Genomic DNA, 18,935 nt, shown 5'->3' with positions numbered 1-18,935 from the left:
ATCTAAGAAGGCTGCTTGGTCTTCACTATTTGAGCCAATGGAGGAGATTAGCAGGAAAGACACGGGAAATTTGAGAAATCCCAAGCAAGACAGTTTAGTATACCCTGAGGAATATGGGTTTAGCCATCCAAATCTTGGTTCAGCTACGTAAGACTAATCTTGAAAAGTTACTTCTTTCTGCCAGCTATGGGTTGCAACAAGAATTACATCAGTACATGGAAATGCCTGACACCTGACCATGTAATAATAAATACTGGATCCTGTTCCTGTCTTTACTCTCAGCCCATTCATGTTTTTGCAAGAATATTTTGAATTCTGGATCTACTCCCTCTCCCCCCAAATTTTCTCAACTATCCTTTACCTGAAGTACTGCCGGGGGAGGCAGGCAAACAAAACCAATAAGTCTATCAACTGAGTTCTATTATTTTACTTGAAATGAATTCCAGAGCCATCAGTCACCAGACCAAAGCAAAAACTCCTGGGTTTTATTATCACTGCCTTCTAGTCAAGGATTTCTGTCTCCTCATAGGTTAAATTAGGATATTATTTGCCCTATCAACCTTAGAGCTGTTGTGGATTAAATGAGAAAACAGGGCCTCCCCGGTGGTTCAGGGGTTAAAATCTCAGCCCTATCAAGCTATCCCCAGTCACTGCATTATAAGTTAGATACCAGGAAAAAAAAAATAAAATAAAATAAGTTAGATGCCAGGCCAGGGAGCTAACTCACAAGGCTCAGCACACCTCCCCTGTCTGCCTGCTTTGCTCCCCGCACTCTCTCTCTGGCGAATCCTCTCGCCACAGCCCCACACCCCTCCACCCCACACCTCTGGTCTGCACCCCAGATCTTGTATGTATAAATAAATAACATAAATCTTTTACATATATATGAGAAGTGTTTATGAAAACTCTTAACAAGCCAGACAAATAAAGGACACATAGGGGCCTCCCTGGTAGTGCAAGGGGTTAAGATGCAGCACTATGAAGCTGTTCCAGGCCACGGTAGCATGAGTTCTATCCCCTGCCAGGGAAGTGACCCACATGGCACAGCAGACCTCTCCTGTCTCGCCCCCTGTTCCCCTCAGCAGTGTATTTCAGTAGGTCTGCCTGTTCTGCTCCCCACTCTGTCTCTGGTGAATCCGCTCACCACCACCACCAGCCCTCTCTTCCCCCACCCCCACTCCCACGCACCTCTGGCCTGTACCCCAGTTCTTGAATGCATAAATAAATAAATCTTAAACACACACAAACAAATAAAGGATACATACTGTTGTTGGTAATTATATGCAAACATGAGACCCAAAACAAACCATAATGATTTATCCTTTTGTAGATTCCCAGACCTTTGTACCTCATTCCACCGCAACAGAGTCCTGCATTGTGTGCGTATAACTGCTGTTATTTATCAGCAGCCTAAGACGGAATTTGTAACCTGCGATGACAGGACTTTCCGCCCGCTGAGTCAAAACTCTTGTCACTGAGGTCAACAGTTATTTACTCCCTACCTAGTCAATAACCCGGGTTTAGGAGTCACGTGCAATCAAAAACAATCCAGACGGCCCCTACCTCCATTCTCAAAACTTTTCTCCAACCTCTCTACAATTTATTTTCTGGTTCTTGCCCTCCCTTTGATCCAGCGGAACCCAATCCCTGCCCGACCAATGAGTACTCCAGTCCCATTGGTCTAGCTCCCGTACTGACGACCTACTTTGGCCAGTTATAGAGAAGCCTACCTCGAGCGCTTAACGCCATTGGGTGGGGGAGGGGATTTGCCGTAAATCTTGGGCAATCCTGTTGACTGAATTCCTTTGTTTTCAATTCTGCCCTGGTCCCTGTCTTGTAAGGCTCATGGCCGGCGCTCGAGTGTCTTGTGCTGCCGTCACAGCTATGTCTTTTCCTGAGGAGTTTACCAAACCTTCAGGAAGATTTACTGCTGTTAGAAGAAACTGAGGCAGAAAGGGCGAGGCTACCTATGTTTTCATTAAGTCCGCTTTGTGGACACAGCCCACATGCCTCGAGCTCCCAGAGACAGCGTCCCCCGCGGGGAGGCTTCCCGCGGGGTGCAACTACTTTTCTTGCGTAAGACTGGGGGCGGGGCTTGGCTGGGCAGGTCCAGGATGCTAGATCCTGGAGGAAAAAAAAAGGTGCAGTGGGTCATAGGACCAGAGTGGCTTGGCAGGACTGGGCTCTTCGGAACAGGTACCCAAGGGGGTCCGTTTATCTGAACCAGAGGTAAGAACGGAGGCGAAATACCTGGCGACAGGTGAGGGGGCTGCATAGGTGAGGAGGGGGAGAATGAAAGGGGGAATAAGAGGAAACCAGAAGCTGTTTATGTGGAGGCAGGGGGATGGGAAGGGATATCAGCAACTGCCCATCCCCTTCTCCCCACATTGCCCCCCCAGAAGAAGGATGGATTTTGGAGCCCCTGACCTGCTGGACGTGTGGCTGGAGCCCGCAGAGGAAGACTTCTCAACAGGGCCCTCCCTGGAACTCGGACTCCACTGTGCACCTCCAGAGGCCACAGGGTCTATACTACAAGAACAGGGGCTACAAGGCTGGGAATCCAATGGGGGCCATGTGAGTGTGATGAATGGAAGTGGGGGGTGGATTGAGACTCAGAACTCTTATGACAGGAAGCCCCAGAATGCTTCAGCCTCCACTTGGAGAAAGGTTCTAGAGACTGAACCCCCCAAATAGACATAAGCTCAACTATCTCTACACCTAAGGCAAAAGAGACCCAAACTGAAGCACAAATGATCTAGGTTTGAGGTTAGGTAGGACCTCCAAAATTCTCCCTGCACACACACACTTTTTTCTGTAGGGCCTTCAAGAGAGTGAGCCTGAAGATTTTCCGAAGATTTTCATTGATCCCAATGAAGTGTACTGCTTAGAAGCATCTCCTGACAGAGAAAGTGGAATCTCTGAGGAGCCTGGCCATCCAGATAGTCCTCTTCCCCCCAAGGCACCTAGTCCTCCTGCCCTCTATGAGGTTGTCTATGAGGCAGGTGCCCTGGAGAGGATACAGGGGGAAGCTGGACCAACTGTAGGGCTCATCTCCATCCAGCTAGGTCAGTGTTCTTTGTGGGAAGGGGACAATGGCTTTTCCATTCCAGTCCTTGTCCTGGGATATTGGGATTTCCGCTTACATCAATACCCAGGACCTGCTGCCATCAGGGAGTACCCCCACCTTCTATCTCCCTCAGATCAGTGGCGTCCACCATTTATGGTCCCTGATGCCTGCATGATCAGCGAGCTGCCCCTTGATGCTCATGCCCATATCCTGCCCAGAGCAAGCACTGTAGCCCCAGTGCCTCCTGCAACCCTGGTGAGTTTTGGGGTCAGTCCATCCTATATTTCCTAATACACACATGTATCTACAGAGAGGGGGGAGAGGGGATGAGGGAAGGGGAATTTGATGCTAAACTTTCTTTGCCCCAATTTTGGTGGCATAAGGCCTGAAGACCAGGGAGACATGGGCAACTTTAAGACAGGAAAGGATAAGGGAGGCAGAAGTCCATGTGGGGTAAGGTGGTGATGACTCATTAAGGAGAAGGTGGGGTGAAGGATTCCAGAGATAAGGCTCTTGAGGAAGCCAGAAACTTGTGAGCCTTATTTGTTCAGCCAGTGCTATTCTCAGCCTTGGATGAGCACATGGGGGTGAGATAGGCAACTGGGAGTCCACTGGTTACTGGGTACAGGGTGTAAGAGGACAAGCAACTGCAACTGTGTTTCCACTGATACAACTGTCCATCAGGCATCCACAACCCAAGGTTAGAGAGTGTAGGGGAGTACTGCATCAGAGCCATTCCCATGGCTAGGCTAGTTCCTGCAGGATGGCAAAAGGGGGGCGGGGGGAAGGAGAGTATGTCTGTGGGGTTGTTCAGGTTACCACCTTTATCCTGGAACTCCTGGGTATTAAAGGTAGGGAGCAGGTTCTAGCCTCCCTGCAAATCTGTCATCAAAGCTGAGACCAGAAGCCAAGCCAAAACACCTGAGAATTTGGGCTGAGAGACCTTAAAGAGTCTGATGCTTTAAATTTGGTATGCATCCGAAGTTCTGGGGAGTGTGTGTGTGTGTGTGTGTTTAACATTTATTTATTTCTGCATAGAAGAACTGGGGTATAGGCCAGAGGTGCAGGGGGTAAGAGGATTCATCAGAGACAGAGTGGGGAGCAAAGCAGGCAGATTGACTGAAATACTCTGCTAAGGGGAGCAGTGGGTGAGACAGGAGAGGTCTGCTGCACCATGTGGGTTAGCTCCCTGGCCAGGGATCCAACTCAGGCCATCACAGTGGTAGCACTGAGACTTAACCCCTAGGCCCCAGGTAGGCCCAACTTAACCTTTCTAACTAATCCTTTTTGAAAGATTTCTGCTTTACTCTGACCTAAGAGAAATTTGCTTTTGTCTCTTGGTGATCTGTGGCTTTTAGCTGAACCATTTCCACTTCCTCTATTTCTGAATTTTCCTGATGTTCCCTTATTGCTCCTGTAATTGATGGACTATTAGAGATATGTGCCACTAATCCACCGAATCAAACTCTTTGAGAATGAGGCCCACTGTTCCACTCAGCAGTGAATTTCAGTATATCCGTTTGTTCTGCTCCCCACTGTGTCTCTGGCGAATCCCCACACCCCCCTCTGCACCTCTGGTTTACACCTCAGTTCTTTCTTCTACGCAAAAATAAAATCCAAAAAAAAAAAAGAAGAAAGGTTAAGTTACTCAGTTGATGGGTTCAGGTTAACCAAAAGCCATCTACACTCTCCCTTCATGCTTTGTTATGAAAAGTGTTCAGTCTTGGGCCTCCCTGGTGGCGCAAGGGGTTAGGACGCAGCCTATGAGGCTATCTGCAGCCATTGCAGCACGAGTTCGATCCCTGGCCAGGGAGCTACCCACATGGCACAGCAGACTTCTCCTGGCTCGCCCACTGCTCCCCTCAGCAGTGTATTTCAGTCAGTCTGCCTATTCTGCTCCCCACTCTGTCTCTGGTGAATCCTCTCCCCCACCTCCCTATACCTCTGGCATGTGCCCCAGTTCTTGTATACATAAATAGATAAATCTTTAAAAAAAAAAAAAAAAAGTGTTCAGTCTAGTTGTCCATGGGGAATTCTTTGTGAGAGGACAGAGCTAAGGTCTAAAAAATGGGGCTCCAGGGCCTCCCTGGTGGCGCAGGGGTTAAGATGCAACCTATGAAGCAATCCTCAGTCTCTGAAGCATGAGTTCGATTCCCAGCCAGCCAGGGAGAAACCTACATGGTGGGACAGACCTCTCCTGTCTCGCCTGCAGCTCCCCTCAGCAGTGTACCTGTCAGTCTGCCTGTTCTGTTCCCTGCTCTGTCTCTGGTGAATCCTCTCACCCCCTGCATCTCTGACCTGTACCCCAATTCTTCTATAAAAATAAATAAATTTTTAAAAAAATGGGGCTCCGACTCCAGGGAAGACTGGGTTGCTACATCAGAGCCCCCCATGGTTGACAGGTGACGGAGTAACGCATTCTTACAATAGAGGTTAATGGCTAAAAGTGAGTCATTTGCTTGCTGTATGATTAAGCAAAGCCTGCTTTAGTTCCTCCATGTCCTTTTCAAATTCCCGTAAGTTTGGGGAGATGTGGACTAGATTCTGTCTTCTTACCTTGCTCAGAGTGCATAGGTCGAAAATCTGTGGGCAAAGCAAATGACAAAACTATCTCCCCTCTCCCTTCTCAGCCCCTAGAGGTAATTTTAGCTTGATCCTGAGCCTGCCTGAATTAAGGTCCCTGTCCTCATCTCATCTCTTGGTTAGTTATTCAGTGCAGATGGGAAACATTCTCTAGAAGGCATGTAGGGGGAGTGGCCTGAGTGCTGGGAATGGGATGACTCCTCCCCACTTTCATCTCATCTCCTGCCCCTCACCAGCTGCCATATCAAACCTTGTTCCTGACAGAGGAGGAGAAGCGTCTGCTGGGGCAGGAAGGGGTTTCCCTGCCCTCTCACCTGCCCCTCACCAAGGTAACATGCTTCTCCAAAGGGTATCCCAACTCAGCAACCCCACCATGGCATCTGAGGAGCCAGGATGGGGCAGGGGGCAGTGGTGTTGGGGAAGGTTAAGCCCAAGACTGACAAACGCTGGGCTTCCAGGCAGAGGAGAAGGTGCTCAAGAAGGTCAGGAGGAAAATCCGCAACAAACAATCTGCTCAGGACAGTCGGCGGCGGAAGAAAGAGTACATTGATGGACTGGAGAGCAGGTCTGTTGGAATCATATTTCTGCCTTCCCGTGGTCCAAGTCTCGCTCCCTACTTTACCCAGGCAGGTCAGCTCAGGGACTCACAAGAATGGACTTTTCCACACTTACTAGGGTGGCTGCCTGTTCTGCACAGAACCAGGAACTACAGAAAAAAGTCCAGGAGCTGGAGAGGCACAACATGTGAGTGAAAGTACGGTGTGTACAGTGGAAGAAGGGTGCAGCGCAAGTGGGCACCTTTCTTGGGTCCTGATTCCCAGGAGATGTCACTTTTCATTCCCAGCTCCCTGGTGACTCAGCTCCGACAGCTACAGATGCTTATTGCTCACACCTCCAACAAGGCTGCCCAGACCAGCACTTGTGTTCTGGTACATCAGTCTACTCCCTGTTTCCCCCACTTTGTGTCACACTTCTATCCTGTTATCCCCACTCCCATCATACATGTCTTTCCATCCCTGATGACCCCAACTGCCCTCTATTCATTGTACCCTTTGCTCCATGTCTTTACTGTCTCACAGCCCAAATGTCTTGTTTTGTCCTAGATCCTTCTTTTTTCCTTGGTTCTCATTGTCTTGCCCAGTTTTAGCCCTTTTCAAGGTCTACCAGATGTTGGGCCTGAGGATTACCAGCCTCATGGAGGTGAGAGGCAAGGGCAGAGGGGTCTCCACCCGAATGAGCAAATTGGGGGGTGTATTCCCCAGGTAGCCAGGAGGTGGGTGGGAGGTCCTGTCCTAAGATCCCTGACCCAGGAAAGCACTTTACTACTACCCTTTTTTCTTTACCCCACAGTGATTTCCAGAAATATTCTGACTCACAAGGACATGACAGAAAATCTGGAAACTCCAATCATAGAGTCCAGATTGGGGGGGGGCTCTGGGGCTAGGGGTACAAATGGTTCAACAAGGACACTGCTTGAGAAGATGGATGGCAGCACAGCGCCTAATGGGTATGTCAGAACGGTGCTGCATGCAGATGAGATGTGAACTGGAATACTTCCTGGCCCACTTCCCACTAACAAAGAATCCAGGGCTCCCGCATGGTTCTGCTTCCCCCGGGACTCCTACTCAGGGTTCTTAGGCCTCCGGGGTCTGAAATCACTTCAGGATGCCCTAGATGTACCAAGAGGCAAGTCTGCTTATGTTAGGGGGCACCTCAGATATTTTTGTTATGTCTCTGTGATTTTATTTCTTCTTTAGTAATAGGGTTGAGGGGAAACAGAAGTTTGGGCCGAGAAATAAACTTCTTTACTGGCATTATTATGTCTCAGAAGTTTTAAATAAGTAGATGAGGGAGAAGATACTTGGTAAACTGATATCTTGTAAATTACAGTAAGGAAGGCAGTTATTTTACTCCTTTTATTCTGCTTATCAATGATCTCAGTGAGGAAGATGGGAGAGAGGGAGTGCCTCTACAAGGTCCCAAAGAACCAGAGGCATAAGTTAGTCCATTCTACTTTATCTGAGGTACAGTCTCTTAAGATCCATATAAAAAGGCAGAAGGTAGCTATATGGATTCGATTTGCTTCCGGACCTTTTCCAGAGCCTTTCTGTCCAGCTGTCGCTGACGAATGATGACAAGGCAAGCAAAAACCAAGGCCACACTCACGACAGCCCCTTCAAATTTCCAGAATAAATGTTGTTCCATCAGAGCTGAGCGGCAGCTGAAGACAGAAATAAACAGTTATTTTCCAGGGAAGCCAGACAGCTTCTCCCTGTTTCAGCCTAACCAAGATATATTGAAGGGAAAAGAGGAAACATGTCAACCCTCATTATACAGCCCATTATGCAGTATAATATGCTCATACTACATAAATCCCACTCACATACATCACTTATTTTCTGGTGAAATAAGCAGAGCGGGTATTGACCAGTTCTGATAAGAAAATATGATCAGTAATACAGTACTAAAGGGTTCTACTAGGATTTGGTTATAAATCCTCTACTCTTTCCAAACTGCTATTTAACTCCAGGCCAAGAAGATGTAGAACTATCTACCGAAAGTCCTAAGAGCAAAGGGGGCAGCTAGGCTTCAAGAATAGAAATTGCACTTGCCTTTTGAACTCATTCCTCTTAGATGAACTGCATGTGATTTTCTCCACATACCCTGTAGATCCACACGCAGGGGTAGTTTTCTGCCAGAAGAAAAGGACCAAAGCGCATGTTAGGGGTAGCAGGAGAAGCAGAAAGGCTGCCACTCAAAAGGGGCAGGTGTCCAAGAGCTTTGGATCAGAAGCTGGTAGTCAACAGAAAATTAATGAAGAGTTCTCTGATGCAGATGGTGGAGGCAGTGGTTGCATGATTAGGAATACAATAGAACTCTTAAGAGGCAGTAATTTCTGAAAGGCAGGGATAAATTCCGGAGCCTACTGGATTAAAAATGAAAAGAATATGGTTATTAGCTGATGATGGAAAGGAAAGGGTACATTTTCAGGTGGAAGACAAGTTCACATTTGGACAAATACTGAGATTTCAAGGGAAAAGAGGAAAAGACTACACGGGCACTTAATAAGACTTAAGGACTGATTAGATGGGAGAAAACAGATACTCACAGCCTGAAAACTAGAACACGGAGCACATTCTTCTGCTACCACAAACTCCTCTGCCAGCCAACATGGCAAATTTGAGGTGCTCACTAAAAGGAGAAAGAAACGTTAGTCCCAGATATCATTCAGAAAATATTTCTCCCAAAGGTTCTGCCATCCAACTTCCCAGCACAGCAGAATGCCCTCATTCCACAAGGTGCCGCCCTTTTTCACCTGTATTATTGGTATGTGGGAAGAAGTAAAAGCAAAAGAAAACTATGGGGGCATCGGGTTCCCAGATCATCACCCACCTGACAGCTTCTCCTCCCGCACGGGAGCCTCTGCCTGGCTGCAGCAGGTGAGGGGCGGAGGGGAGGGAAAGTGGCAAAAGTCAGAAGCCAGAAAATTGGGAAGTAACTCACCCACCTCCGCGGTCCAGGGACTGGGTTTCCCTCAACCCGGGAGGGCGGGACCACCCGCTCCACCCTTCCCCTCTTTTCTCCTTCGCTTATCCCCTCCTTACCAGAGCTTTAAGGTGAAAGCGCAGAGCAACCAGCAGAGGTGGCGGCCCGGGGGGAGGCCACGCCTCCCCGCGCCCGCAGGCATGGAGTGTTCAGTGTCGCACCTGTCGGGACAGAGGGACCTGTTTGGCCTCGTGCCCCCGACGGAGCGCAGAGGCTGCGCTTACTCCGCAGCCCTCCAGGAAGTTCGAAGTCAGAGCTGCGAAATGCTGGGGCTGCCTGTCATGGAAGGGCTCTGCTGGGTCAGCCCATGGCCTCGGCGAGAAAAGTCAAAACGCATTTGCTAGATAGGGCCGTGAGTTCCCTCTTTCGGCCCCGCAGGGTGCTCGGGAAAAGCCTAGGGGGCGTAGGGCCCAGCCCCTCACCTCGGCTTCTGCTCCCGGCGCGGCCATCTTGCCCCGCGGAGGATTCTGGGCGCGGGCCGGCCTTCCCAGTGCTGGCCGGTCGGCGCGGGGCTGGCGGCGATTGGCCGCCTGCTGGGTCTTGTAGTCTTCCTGGGTTGCGCGCCTCGCCCAGCCCGCTGGGAGCTGCCCCTCAGCGCGCCTGTGCGGAGAGAGGCGGCCCATTGGCTCTGCGCAGCGGTGCATCGTGGTCTTCGCAGTCTTCTGGTGGAGCGGAGGAAATGGCGCCAGCAAGGCGCTTTGACTTTCGCTTCGTTTCTCCCTGGGCTGCCGCCTTTGGCCCCTTGTGGGCCAGAAGACTTGCGAGACGTAGAAAGGAACAACACGTCACCCTCCCAGGACTTTGCTCCCTTCTTAAAACCCTGGGTTTTACCTTTAAGCTTCAGCCTTTCTGACACAATCCCCGTCCTTCCTGCTGGGATGGTCTGGGCGGGAGGCAGGGTTCGCTGTCCAGGAGCGATACCCGGGCCCACTGTGAATGTGAAATCCTCACAGTTTCTGGCCTCCCGCTCTGCTCTACACAGATGAATGCCACCATTCGTGTTAATTACTGAAGTAATCCTCAGAACAGTTCTCAGCTCACGTACATTAGCACAATGAGAAGAGCATGAGGTTTGTTGTCCCAAGAAATTTTAGACTAGGTGCAAGGTGTTTTATTAGCTACGTGACTTTAGGACAGTATTTGGCTCTTAGTGTTCTATGTAAAATGGAAATGCTGAGTTAAGTCCTCTCTGGTGACCTGGGGGTTAAGTCTCAGTGCTATCACCTCTGGCTTGGGTTCGATCCCGGATCCCCCCGCCAGGGAGGGAACCCATGTATAGAACAGCAGACCTCTCCTGTCTCATCCGCTGCTCCCCCCAGCAGTGTATTCCAGTACATCTGCCTGTTCTGCTCCCCGCTCTGTCTCTGGTGAATCCTCTCTCTCACTCTCAAACACACTCACACATGCACGCACCTCTGGCCTACACCCCAGTTCTTCTATACAAAAATAAATAAATCTTTAAAATGATAAATGCTAATGTGCGTCTTCTAGGTTCATTTGGTTTTTTTTTTTTTTTTGGTGATATGTAAATGTGTATGAAAATACTTTATTCTCTCCTAATATGACTGCATGTTTCTCTCTATCTGCTCATTTTGCTCTCCTCATTAACCCTGAGGAATCAGGATTGGTATTATAACCGTTTATGAGTAAGCTCAGTGTGTAAGTGACTTGTCCAAGATCACCTAGCTAGTGAGTGGGAGAACTGAGATTTTCAACTCTCAGGGCAAAGATTTATGCCTGCCTTCCCTCCCTGTGGAGTTAAACCTTGATCTATATCCAGAATTGCAGTGACGATTTCCTCTCTAGGTTCATCTTTTAGCTGTCTGGTAATGTGTTAGCCATTATCCTAATTCTGCTGGAATTTGCTTTCCTAACTCTGTGTATGTATGCAACCCAACTGACAACTGAACCATTTGAGCTAAGTTTCTCAGACATTCAGCAGATAGGTGGTCCTTAAAATAAACTTCATGTAATATAATGGGCCCCACATCTCAAAAAAAAAGGCTTGTCTCTGTACTTTTTCCTTAACTCTGCTCCATATTTTCCTCACCCAACAAGTCTTTCTAGCCTAGAGACCGCAATTTCTCCCCCAACTTCCCCATAGCCCCAAGGGTTAGAGCACTATTTTGTGACTAACAATCCATCTGATCCTATGTCACATAAATTCTGTCCCATCAGACTTAAAGCTGACTTCTCAAGAGCAGAAAGCATCAGAATTCAGAAAGATGAAGATCAAAATGGAAGATCTAAAAAAGAAAACCCAGTGAGGGCTGAACTTTAATTTTGTTTTTGACTTTTTATTCCTTTAAGTTATCATTTGTGTGTGTCAATAGTTTTATGTATGTGTCAATAGTTGTATGCTCCAATAGTTTATAACATTTGGCTGAAATCTGGTATTCAATAATTCTTTCCAAATCCTATCATGTGCCATGACAAGCTGTCAGATCTTGTAACATCTCACTTCCACTAGCCATACCAAGCAACTGAACCAGATCTCTATGCTGAAACTAGATTTTAATATACCTGGAATATGGGGCCTCTCAGTGGTGCAGCAGGTTGAGCACAGCGCTATAAAGCTGTCTGCAGCCTCTGCAGTGCGGATTTGAATCCCAGCTGGCCAGGGAGATAACCATATGGCGCAGCAGACCTCTCCTGTCTCGCCCGCTGCTCCCCTCAGCAGTGTATTTCAGTCTGCCTGTTCCGTTCCCCACTCTGTCTCAGGTGAATCCTCTTAACCCCCAAACCTCTGGCCTGTACCCCAGTTCTTGTATGCATAAATAATCTTAAAAATAAATAAATCTTTTTTAAAAATAAAATAAAATAGGGCCTCCCCTGGTGGCACAGTTGAGCACCACGCTGTGAAGCTGTCCACAGCCTCTGCAGTGCTGGTTCAATCCCGGCCATCCGGTGAGGGTCCCACATGGCGCGGCAGACCTCTCCTGTCATGCCCGCTGCTCCCCTCAGCAGTGTATTTCAGTCAGTCTGCCTGTTCTGTTCCCCACTCTGTCTCTGGTGAATCCTCTCCCCATCCCACGCATCAGGCCTGTATCCCGGTTCTTGTATAAATAAAGAAATAAATCTTTAAAAAATAATAATAAAAAAATAAAATAAAATATCTGGAATATGCTGCTGTCAGTCAGTCTTTTTTCCTGGGATTCACAAAACGCAAGTCATCCCTTGTCTCTTGAACAAATTAAACCAACTGGGCAGTTGACTATGAAGCTCAAATATAAGTCAGAGATAAGGATCATTGCCCTCTGAAAGTTTTCATACTTTATACATTTATCAAATTATTTTGCAAGTTCTCTCAGCACACAGACTTTTCCCCCGTGTTTATCTTTTTACCCAGAAGTAGCACGAAAAAGATTTTACTGCTGACTCCAAGATTGTGCCATCCACCTTCACACTGCAGACTTGAGGACTCCTTAAATGTCTTGGACTTGATGTCCATGAATACACTTTCTTTTTTTAAGGATTTATTTTTATTTATTTATGCATACAAGAAGTGGGGCATAGGCCAGAGGTGCGGGAGAGTAAGAGGATTCACCAGAGAGAGTGGGGAAAAGAAAAGGTGGCCTACTGAAATACACCGCTGAGGGGAGCAGGCGAGACAGACGTCTGCTGCGCCATGTGGGTCAGCTCTCTAGCCCAGGATGGAACTCACTGCAGTGGCTGGCCACAGCTTGATAGTGCCAAGACTTTTACCCCTGCACCATCAGGGAAGCCCACATGAATATAATCTCTTTTTTTTTTTAAAGGCTTATTTATTTATGCATACAAGAACTGGGGTATGGGCCAGAGGTGCAGGTTGGGGTGAGAGAATTCACCAGAGACAGTAGGGAGCAGAACAGGCAGACTGAGCAGCGGGCAAGTCAGGAGAGGTCTGCTTTGCCATGTGGGTTGCTCTCTGGCTGGCCAGGGATCGAACTCGTGCTACAGAGGCTGTGGATTGCTTCATAGTGCAGTGCTTAACCCCTTGCGCAACCAGGGAAGCTCAGCTAGGAGCTGTTTTATAAAAAATTTGATGTCCTTCTTGTAAGTACTACTTGTACTACTTATAAGATTTGTTAACTTATCATTTTGCATGGCATATAGTAGGTGCTCAATATATATTTATGAATACATGAACCTCTTTTGTGTCCCATTTTCCTTATATATAAAAGCAGATAACAATGCCCACCTAAAGGAATTGCTGGCAGAATCAAAGAAGCTTGTAGAAATCACTGGATAAACAACACCTGCGCTTTATTTCCTTAAGGCTAGGTCAGTCAGTCCCCTGGGGAAGCCCAAGAATGAGTCCTCCTCCTCTCAGTCTTCCTCCTCTCGTGAGAAGGCTTTGCCTAGGAAGGTCTTTGAAGCCCCATAATGTCCAAACCCTCAGGTTGCCCCACCTCTGCTCCTTGCTGTTTTCCTCCTCAAACAGAGGGGAAGGGATACTTGCAGAACTAGTCTTGGTGTCAGAGGAATCCATTTCAATTCAGGCAGGCCAATTGCCTCAGGCAGGAGTTAGGTTTTTGAGTAGAGAGCAATTCTAACAATGATGAAAATTACCCAAACCAGGGACAGTTGTGCAAATGGTGGCCTTTAATACCAGGAAAGACCATGCAGAGTAACAGTACAGGACCAAACATTCAGAGGGTGGTGCTGAGCCAGCCTCTCACAGGACCCTAAAACTTGATCCAGTAACAGAATAAGTCAATTATTTATTTACATTTTGCTTGTCCTGGAAACCCAGGGAAGGCCTGAGGTCCAGGGCCATCTCTTCTCCCTTTTCCTCCCTCTCTTCCTACCTCCCTCTCACCTTCTTTCACTTCCTCAGTTCTTGCCCTTCTTGCCTCTCCTTTCCTCTCTTATACCTCCTTTCCGTGCCTTCCCTTTTTCTTCTCTATTTTCTCCCCGTTCTTCCATCATGTGTCCATCTTTATCTCTCCAAGACTACCTGCCCAGGCCCTCAGCCCTGCCTCCCTCAGGTTTAACCTCCATGGATAGGGAGGCAGAAAGAAGTCCTCAGACCAGGGAGCACTTGCTGGTGTTCTTCTTGTCACAAGTTTTCAACTCAGTGCTGGGGAGCTTGTTGCTGTTTCCCTAGAGGGAGAAGGGCACAGAGGTCAGGATGGGAATGACTGGCTGGAGAATAAGCCTATGAACTGGTTGAAGGGGACTTACCCTCTGGGGAAGTCTCAGCACTGCTTCCCTCCTCAGTCCCAACACACACACACACACACACACACACACACTCTCTCTCTCTCTCTCTCTCTCTCTCTCTCTCTCTCTCTCTTTCTCTCTCCCCAGCAGAACTGACTCACCGATCTCCGGCCTCCTGACTTGAGCAAGATGTCCCGGGCCAGGGAACTAAAGGCCTACCAGAGTAAGGAGAATGGTCAGGACAGACTGCAGGGGAAGATGAGTCTATCTTTCAATACTCCATCTCTTTGGACAGTGGGGTGGGTGAGGTTTGTCTCACCTCATCCACATTCATACTGGATTTGGCACTTGTCTCAAAAAACCGGATTCCATGTTCCCGAGCCAACTGTAGGGGGTGATGTGGGAAGAGAGTTGCACAAAGGACAATAATAGCCATGTCCTTCCCAATATGACCCCATCTTGGCCCTCCCAGCCCAGTTCTAGAATATTGCCCAGCCTGGCCCTTACCTTATCAGCCTGCTCCTTCTGTACCTTCCTTTTGGCCTCCATGTCACACTTGTTCCCCAGCAAGAGGCGCTCCACCCCAGCCGAGGCATTCTGGGAGCAAAAGGGTAAGACAAGTAAAAGTTGGGTGCTGCTCATACTCACAACCCCCTTCATCTTCCAGGTTATACCCAGTCCCCCATCTCTGTGTAAGAGCCCTCACCTCTTTGATGCTCTTCATCCAGTTCTGAATATTTTCGAAGGATTTCTCGTCTGTGATGTCATATACTAGGATAATGCCCTGGAAGGTGGCAGAGCTCACAATGAAGTCTTGGACCCCATTCCCTGTTTAGGCTTCCCACTGCTCTCTCAGCACTCCTGCAAGTTCTATCCCAGGTCTAATCAGTAGGCCACGTGAGGCCTCTGGAACCTACTCAGTGCACACCCCCAACCCTGCGCCTCTGTACTCATACATTCCATTACCTCATGCCCTCATCCTTTGCCCAGACCCACACCTCATACCATGGCTCCGCGGTAATAGGCGGTAGTTATCGTCTTGAATCGCTCTTGGCCAGCAGTGTCCCTGAAGATGTGGAATATTTCATGGGGTGGGATAGCGGGGAGGTTTCTCCAAAGAGAGAATCCCTTCCCCCACCCCCAAGAATTTAGCTTTTGCAACAGGGTGGGGCTCTAAGGAATAGAATCAGGGAACAGTAAAGGGGGGAAGGGGTGACAGATCCTGGGGCTGATATTGAAATAAGGTAGAAACCTCTCTTGTTTACTAATTTTCTTTTTTTAATAGAGGCATGTTTTATTTATTTATTTATTTGTTTGTTTGTTTGTTTGTTTGTTTGTTTTTGTTTTTATACATGCACTGGGTACAGTCAGAAGCACGGGAGGGTGAGAGAATTCACCAGAGCCAGAGCAGGGAGCAGAGCAGGCAGAAGGACCGAAGTACACTGCTGAGGGGAGCAGCGGGCGGCAGGAGAGGTCTGCGCGCCATGTGGGACCCTCCTCCAGTGGCCAGGGAGCAGCCAGGGATCGAACCGCTGCCGCAGAGGCTGCGGGCAGCTTTGCAACCCAGTGCTCAACGGCTGCGCCACCGGGGAGGCCCTTGTTTACTAATTTAATGGTCCTTCATGCCAAGCACCATGTATCATTTTATATGTGTGTTATTTTATCTAATTTTCACTCTATTCTTGTGAGATATGTTTTGTTATCACTATTTTACCAATGAAGAAATAGATCTGGAGAGGCTAATAACTAGTGAAATTCACATGGCAGATAACAGAACCAGAATTCGAACCATGGTCTGCTCTTACTGATGGCATCATAATGCCTCTGCTGAGTCTTGGACCACTTAAATCAGTTTCCAGCTTCCTATTACAGGTCAAATCTTTCCACTTGGTTTTCTGGGCTCCCCATAATTTAGAGAGAACACTAATCTTAGAGTCAAGTGTGAATTCAGCTATTGCCATGTAAGTTCTCAGAGCCTATTTTTACATTACACAATAGCTCAAAAGGCATTTTTAATCAAGTTCAAAGACTGCTTTGGAACTAGGAGAGGCAGTTACAAAAGAGCTAAAAATAGTTGAGAGCAGGAAGAGATGGAAGGACATCTGAGTGAAGTGAGAAATGAATTCAGGGCCTCCCTGGTGGTGCAAGGGGTTAAGATGCAGTACTATAAAGCTATCCACAGGCACTGCAGCACGAGTTCCATCCCCAGCCAGGGAGCTACCCACATGGCACAGCAGACCTCTCCTGTCTTGCCTGCTGCTCCCCTCAGCAGTGTACTCAGGTCAATCTGCCTGTTCTGTTCCCCACTCTGTCTCTGGTGAATCCTCTCATGCCCCTCACCTCTGGCCAGTACTGCAGTTCTTGTATGCATAAATAAATCTTTAAAAAAAAAAAATTAATTCAGTGCTGGAAGGAGCAATGGGGAAATGGAGAGAAATGAAGCAAAATAGAAGGAAGAGGGTTATGGAAAGTTAACAAGGAAGTCCTATTAAGAGGCCTGAAGGATTCACTCACCAGACTTGCAGTTTGATCTTTTTCCCCTCTATATCCACAGTGCGGATCTTGAAATCAATTCCTAGGGGTGGAAAGGTACATATTGAGGTTGAAACCTGTGTGTGTGGGGGTGCGTGTGTGTATGTGTGTAAAAGTGTGTGGTAGAAAGGCACTGGGGAAGTAATCTTGTTGGAAGTATGAAACTAGGAGAAATTGGGGCCTCCCTGGTGGCGCCAACTGCAACATGAGTTTGATCCCGGGCCAGGGAGCTACACACATGGCGCAGCAGACCTCTCCTGAATCACCCGCTGCTCCACTCTGCAGTATATTTCAGTCTGCCTGTTCTGTTTCCCACTCTGTCTCCAGTGAATCCTCTCACCCCTGCACCTCTGGCCTGTACCTCAGCTCTGGTATGCATAAATAAAGAAATCTTTGGGGAAAAAAAACAACAAAAACCTAGGAGAAATTTCCCAAAGCCGTATTTGTATAGCCAGCACTTTGTTTTTACTTAGATTTTATAGATTTGGGGGAAGAGAAGGTGCTGAAAATTCTATGGGAAGGCTTAAGCCCTAAAAGGCAACTCTTGGGTTCACTCACCATGCCAGTTAACAGCTCAAGTTAGCTTGTCTCTCCCTAAATATTACCTTCAGGTTCCTTTTCCCTTCTGTTTCTTTAGCACCCTCTTTACTCAGTACCCCACCCACCCTCCTGACCCCATAGGGTAAAGAATGAAGAAAAACATAGCTGATGCCTATGTGAATTAGAGAGCCAGGCTTGGAACCAAGAAAATCTAAAGCTAAACAAGTGTCCTCCTGAGACTGCACCAGGAAAGAGGGTAATTTTTCCTTCCCCTTCCCTATCAGAATTGTCTTGAGGCTTTTCTTGTCTTATTCCCCAGGCCAGACAAGATTAGAAAGATGGGGGTGGGGGTGGGGTGGGGAATGTTCTTAGAGGAAACTTGGGCACCTCCCCCAAGCCTCTTGAGAACCCCAGAGAGAAGGCTGAGTCACCAGGCTGACTCAGAGACCCCAAAAGTCCCCTCACTCACATCTTCCGCACCAGGCTGACTGCATAATCATGATCACAGTCCTTGGGCTACATTCCAGCACATCCAGGCACTCTGTTCCACCCTCCCCAAATTCCTATTAAGTTGACTGAGCAGGGAGACTGGGAAGTAGATGGTAAGGAGAAGATGCAATGGGGGAGTCTGGAACTCACTTGGACAGAAAGAGGCTAGCAGAAGTGCAAGAGAGCTGTTTGGGATCAAGGAACACAGGAAATGTGGAGAGTGGATCTAAAGTTCTAGGTGATTGGGGGTGGGGGAACAGGAGCAGAGAGGGAACTAGAGAAGGGTTCATGTGCATTTGGAGAGGAGATGGTTGGTAACAAAAAAATGAGGGGCTGGCAAAACCAGTCACCTGGCGGCCTCCGAGAGGTTAGTTTGGGTACCATCCAGACACATGGGTGGGGGATGGGTCTGAGACAGAGGTGGAGGCTGGAGTTTAGAAGTCTCACTCTAGGGGGACTGAAAAGTGGGGTCATTAGTAAACCATAAACCTGAGGTTGAGAGCATGGGGGAGTCGGGTCTGGGATATGGCCAGTGGGCTCACCGATGGTGGAGATGTAAGTGCTGTTGAAGTTGTCCTCTGCAAAGCGAATGATCAGACAAGTCTTGCCCACCCCCGAGTCCCCGATCAGCAGCAACTTGAAGAGGTGGTCGTAGGCTTTGGCCATGGCGGACACTGGGGGAGCCGGGGGAGGGGTGGGGAGGCGCCGGACACCGGCAGGCGGGATTGGAGGGTTGGCAGATGAGCGCGGCCCGGAGCCTAGGCCAGGAAGAACTTTTCCTCCCTCTCCGCCCAAGCTCCGGGAATGAGCGGAGGCGGCACTGCCCCGGGCCCCACCCCCCGCCCGCCCACCGCTGGGGCCCGGCGAGGAGCCAGCCCAGGCTTCGCTGCTCCGGGTTTTCCCTTCCCAGCCGAGGCTGGCCTGTCTCCCTCGCCAATTCCCACAACTTTTTGCTTACTCTCGTTCGCCTCTCTTGACCTCACTCTTGCAGTCCGAGACCGGAGAGGCTGGAGCGAAAGAAACAGAGGTTTAA

The 18,935-nt window shown here is 48.6% G+C and overlaps 3 protein-coding genes across 3 annotated transcripts; 1 reads left to right on the top strand and 2 right to left on the bottom strand.

Moving 5' to 3' along the window:
• Positions 1-2,293: 2,293 nt before the first annotated feature.
• On the top strand, positions 2,294-7,194 carry CREB3L4 (cAMP responsive element binding protein 3 like 4; the record flags this gene model as incomplete). Its single annotated transcript, XM_084244343.1, has 9 exons — positions 2,294-2,580; positions 2,819-3,065; positions 3,201-3,322; positions 5,887-5,979; positions 6,109-6,215; positions 6,326-6,394; positions 6,495-6,579; positions 6,754-6,850; positions 7,001-7,194. Exons 1-9 carry the CDS (start codon positions 2,329-2,331, stop codon positions 7,192-7,194), a joined length of 1,266 nt encoding a protein of 421 aa, XP_084100469.1. The 5' UTR covers positions 2,294-2,328.
• Positions 7,195-7,531: 337 nt separating this feature from the next.
• Positions 7,532-9,338, bottom strand: JTB (jumping translocation breakpoint; the record flags this gene model as incomplete). The annotated part of the gene is made up of 5 exons (XM_084243946.1): positions 7,532-7,871; positions 8,263-8,342; positions 8,760-8,842; positions 9,044-9,081; positions 9,256-9,338. 5 exons carry the CDS (start codon positions 9,336-9,338, stop codon positions 7,715-7,717), a joined length of 441 nt encoding a protein of 146 aa, XP_084100072.1. The 3' UTR covers positions 7,532-7,714.
• Positions 9,339-14,203: 4,865 nt separating this feature from the next.
• RAB13 (RAB13, member RAS oncogene family) lies at positions 14,204-18,568 on the bottom strand (the record flags this gene model as incomplete). Its single annotated transcript, XM_084243070.1, has 8 exons — positions 14,204-14,281; positions 14,503-14,556; positions 14,661-14,726; positions 14,849-14,938; positions 15,048-15,125; positions 15,347-15,407; positions 16,856-16,916; positions 18,445-18,568. 8 exons carry the CDS (start codon positions 18,566-18,568, stop codon positions 14,204-14,206), a joined length of 612 nt encoding a protein of 203 aa, XP_084099196.1.
• Between the last annotated feature and the right edge of the window lie 367 nt (positions 18,569-18,935).

This window comes from Talpa europaea (assembly GCF_964194135.1).
Source record: "Talpa europaea genome assembly, chromosome: 9".
NCBI lineage: Eukaryota > Metazoa > Chordata > Mammalia > Eulipotyphla > Talpidae > Talpa > Talpa europaea.
This window is presented reverse-complemented; position numbering and strand designations above follow the sequence as displayed.